Source organism: Drosophila tropicalis, unplaced genomic scaffold, assembly GCF_018151085.1.
Source record: "Drosophila tropicalis isolate 14030-0801.00 unplaced genomic scaffold, ASM1815108v1 contig_4, whole genome shotgun sequence".
NCBI lineage: Eukaryota > Metazoa > Arthropoda > Insecta > Diptera > Drosophilidae > Drosophila > Drosophila tropicalis.
Genome location: NW_027172862.1, coordinates 3,588,878 through 3,593,752, shown reverse-complemented (window position 1 = coordinate 3,593,752; position 4,875 = coordinate 3,588,878). Strand labels below are relative to the sequence as shown.

General features: G+C 38.2%; 1 protein-coding gene across 1 annotated transcript; it reads left to right on the top strand.

Annotated features, from left to right (window-relative positions):
• The first annotated feature begins 1,882 nt into the window (after nucleotides 1-1,882).
• LOC137573365 (uncharacterized) lies at nucleotides 1,883-2,714 on the top strand. The gene has a single exon (XM_068285295.1). It carries the CDS (start codon nucleotides 1,966-1,968, stop codon nucleotides 2,650-2,652), a length of 687 nt encoding a protein of 228 aa, XP_068141396.1. The 5' UTR covers nucleotides 1,883-1,965; the 3' UTR covers nucleotides 2,653-2,714.
• The last annotated feature ends 2,161 nt before the right edge of the window (nucleotides 2,715-4,875 follow it).

Here is a 4,875-nt window from a genome sequence, read left to right as displayed (position 1 = left end):
TCAATTATGCATTCCGGCCATGTTTGGGCTGGCCCCGCCGCCCTCCTTTCAACAGCAGGAGCAGCAGTGGCTGGAGCAGCAGCATCTCGTTTCTGGTGCAATGCAAGTCAAAAGTGGTACAAAAATAAAACAGAAACTAAAGTGAAAATTGTAAAGAGAGAAAACGAAAGAGAAATGCTGTGTTACATTCCGCATTCAGGTCATTAATACGCCATCATCAGCGGCTGGTCAGCCATCTGGCAGAAGGAGTCAGTCAGAGGAGGAGCCACCGGCAGAAATAGCGAAAGAATCGCGCATCAACATCGTCATGGGCACGTCAGAGGTTTGCCCCAGTGCGGGCTCCGGCGTTTCTGTTTCTGTTTGCTGTTGTCTGTCGGACACGCACGGACGGACAATTGGAATGCAGTTGAAGAAATGATACTTGCTAGTGCTAGTGCTAGTGCTAGTGCTTCTAGAAAATATTCTTTCTCTTCCACTTGTTTGCCGTTGCCTTGCCGTTTGCCGTTCGTTCGCTAGTTCGCTGGTTTCTTGTTACGTTACTTAAATGTTGCACGCACGGCCGCGCGACTGAGTGAAACAAGATGAAATGCTAATGATGGCAAAACATTCAAATACCGTTACAACTGGCATACACACACACACACACACACATACATATATATGTATGTATATTTAGCATGTGCGGCATACGCTTATTAGTTAAAATAGTTGAAAATCCATTTTCGGGTACAGTTGTGTGCAACGAGGTGTAAATGCGATAAACTGAAGACGAGCTGCGATAGACTAAGCCGATAAAAATATGAAGCATGGCCAATCGACTTACATAGACAGACACAAGAGTGGATCCAGGACGGAGCAACTGATAGGGTGTTTCTCTTGTTTCTTTAAGGAAAGTTCGTTGAGGTACTTTAAGTTTAAAATATTTATGAAGTTTCATAGGCCCGTAATTGAAATGTGCAAGCCTTTCTCTTCAGACGCCCCTTGTCCTACATATAATGTTTATATCATGATTTTAAGCTTTTCCCTTTTCTGTTTGATAAAGCAATCGGAAGAAATAAAGTGAAACGACAAACTTCTTCTTCCCGCCAAGATCATTCGTCAGCTGAAATTCACGTTATTTCTTTAGCTTCTTACTTCAATAATTTGATTTATTTCATGATGACTAATCGCAGACGCCTATCGATCGTCAATTGTCCTTATCCTATACAAGCAAATGGAAATAAAGTCTAGAATATCAAATATAGTATACAGTATATGTATGTAGTAGTTTAAATGCTTCCTCAACGCATTTGATTGTGCTTCAATAGAGAAGTTACAGTTACATCACTCCACAATAAAATCCTATCCTGGATGGCGCAATATCGCCCAAACCATCCTTTCAATATTGTTGCCTTCCGCTTTTCGTTTTGTCGTTTTCTTGAAAATTGAATTTCCTACGCCAATAAATGTGCTTTAGGAATCTTGGCAACAACACTCAGACTCAGACTCAGACTCTTGGAAAACAGAATTGAGGGTGAGAAAGAGAGGTGGTGTCTGTATGGGAATGTGAACGCAAAAATCAATCAAACAAAACGGACTGACACTTAGACAGACGATTAGGAAGTAAAAGCACCAGCAGCAACTTGATATGCAAGTCAGTCGATATCGAGTCGAAGCGTTTCGATAAAGGAGAAGCAGGACTTGGGGTTCGAATGGTAGATGTGGGCGGTGACAGAAGCAGCATATGGAGCGTAATGCTGATGCCTTTTCTCTCAATGTTTCGGTCAAACGCACAGCAACAGAGCGTTAAATTTGCAACAACAAGTTAGTAGTATGATAGCAATACAATGTGAATACCCATTCGTAGCATTCATTATCAGAATAGTGCTCCGTGTATTGCTTGTCAAAGGCACAAAAAAAAAACTCAAGTAAATCTAAATCTAAAAGTATTGCATTAGAGAAAATCAAACCAAAAATCCCACACAAATGCAGAATGCAGACGACAATGTCATGGCTGGAATGTGTCCACTAAACGAATGCAGGCAATTGGTGGCCCATTCGCATCTCTTGCGACACATGATTAACGAGCATTTAGACGAACGTGCACATACTCTGCCCTTTCAGATGCGTCTGCGTGAAGTATGGACTGGTCAACGAACTTTGCTTCTGCTGGCCTTTCGACAATTACGTTCACATCGCGAGGAATGCCTGGCCATATTGAATTGGGTTGGCGATGGTCACAATAGGAGCCTATGCGACCGGCAATTGGACTTGTCGCCCCATCACCAAGCATTGAGTGAGCATTTACCCATTCTAGTGATGGTCAGCAAGACATCATGGAGCCACTTGCTGCGCACTAAACAAGTGAAAGCAGATGCTAAATTATCTCAGCCAACGGATCCTGGCATTTTCTATATATTCTGTCTACTGGCACCATACACAAGTCGTCCGGTTTATGCCTCATTGAGTGTCCTCAATTGTGAATTGCATTGTTTGCGTCGGCGACGGCAAAAGATACGCAATTTCGCAACACGCATGCATCTCAGCGAGTTCATCAATGGCATCGACAGCTACTTCATGACCATTAACCAGTCCGAAATGGATCAGCTATGCCGATCAGATGAGTCGGCATTTCTAGAAATTATCATTGATGGTGAAAGTCGACCAAACTAGCTTGTGTTTTTCTCTTTTTTTTTTTTTTAATCAAAAAAAAAAATAAGAAAGTAATCAGCAAAGTTTTTGGTATTTGTGCATTATTCTATCTGTACCCTGACACTTGCCGCCGCAGCATATAATGAGGCAAAAGTTTTCAACATTTTGTGGACAGTTTTTCCTTTGGTTTTTATTTTTGCTTTTTTTTTTTTGCATTTTGTTAATAAGACAAAATCAATTTCAGTCGTTTTTGGGGCGTGTGGCACCTTGGCACACATTTTGCTGCAAGTTTATTGCCAGTTCAGTTAAGCGAGCCAGTTATTGATTCTGGTCGAAACTTTATTGCCACGCTATTTCCTCGAGCATGAGATGACAAAGACACGGATTTTCGTTTTGTTTCTTTTACGGCCGCAACAGACTGAAACTGAAAGAATCTGCTGCCGGAAATGTGACATAAATTGCTGTGTTTTATGTTTATTCGTTATGTTATTGGCTAAGCAAAAATGTGGAAAACAGACCGCTGGCATACAAAAAGGCAAATTTTTCGTTATGAAATCAGCAGAATTTCACTTCAAATCAGTGATTGAAACTGTAAATAATCATTGGTAATTCAATTTTTTTTTTTTTTATTTTTCAATTTATTATCCAAAATAGTTACGAATTCAATTTTTCGTAGAAAAAAAGAACCAATGGATTCTGTCTTTTGAAACCAAACACACAGCTAAATAATGTATCCCAAGAAAGTAATTTGATTACCTGTCGACTAGAATAATGAAAATGTTTCGAATAATATGTAGTTTTATACTGTTGATTGCCTCACAAGACAAAATAGCAAGCATCTCTTTCTGCAGTAAAAATTCATACTCAATTAAACCTAATTTTGGATTTGAAGTAAAAATTTCTCACAATATTCCTTAGTTTTAGTAGATCTTTAGGCCTTTTTATCCCATTCTAAAATGACAAACTTTGGTCAAAAGTGCACAACGCATAGAAGGAAGCATCTCCGGCTAAATAAGATATATATATTTCTGATCAGCACGACAAGACGAGTTCATATATCCATGTCTGTCCGTCTGTCTGAATCAACGCGAACTCCTCCTAGACCGGAAGAGCTAATGCATTGAAATTCGGCAATTAGGCTTGTATACTCTGCATGGGTTGTACATCTTGGATTTAGCCGGATCGGATAGCTCCCCTATGGCAAAGTCACTAACAGTGACTCAATAACTTCGTGTTTCTAAGCCATAAAGCCATTATAAGTTATTTGTTAAGCTATTGTCATAAAAGTTGTAAGACTTTGCTGAGTTTGATCTAAATCTAATAACTACATATATTATACATAAACAGATAAAATGACATGCTATATGCTCCGCATTGCTCCAGCCTATGTTTGTAGACTATGCTTTTTTAGATAAAATCTTTTTTTTACGTTGACGTTGATGATATGCAAGGAAGGATTACCAAAAAACTAATTACAATGGTATACAAATATCCTTAAAGCTATTTACCGAATAAACAAATGAATTTAGTTTAATTTTTAATATATCAATATATTTTATTTTTCTGTACCACCAACAACGTTGATTGTTGTCCAGATTGGTTGAGACCTTCATGATGGCTGTTTCATTTGTTCGTTTGTATGGAGCTATATTATATAGTATTCTGATCCATCTCAGTCTGGCATTAGAACGGGTTTTATCAAATTAAATATTTATTTAGTGACTATTATTCTGTATTACATTACCTTCTAATGTGCCATTTAGACCCACCCTTACATTAGTCACTTCAAACTAAAGTTAAGTTAAAAGTAATAAGTTAATGCATTTAGGAACTTAATCAAGTTAATTCGTGCTTTTATTTCTCATGGTAACTCGACTGCGCCGAGTTCCTCCCACTTTCCACTACAAACATTTCATTTGTGGATATTCCTTTTGCTTTTGAGAGTTGGCCACACTTGTTGAACAAACAAAAGTCAATCTTAGTTTTCGGAACATATTCAATTACATTCAGATGCAATTCAAAATCACAACCTACAATACGAGGAGTTTTTCAAATACCCCATGATCATTTTTGGAAATTCCAACTGTTTTCCTTTTGTTTTTCTCCTATCATCTCTAGGCTTAGGGTTAACAATTTTTGAATTCTCAATTGATAGGTTTCTATTCAATTTTATCTATGGAATACTTTTACTTATTGCATATGAGAACTTCATTGTCCCTAGGAAAGAAAGAAAGAAGATTAAAG

What these genes read in the sequence shown, in the direction of transcription:
- LOC137573365 (XM_068285295.1), top strand. Translation starts at nt 1,966, where the DNA reads ATGCAGAATGCAGACGACAATGTCATGGCTGGAATGTGTCCACTAAAC.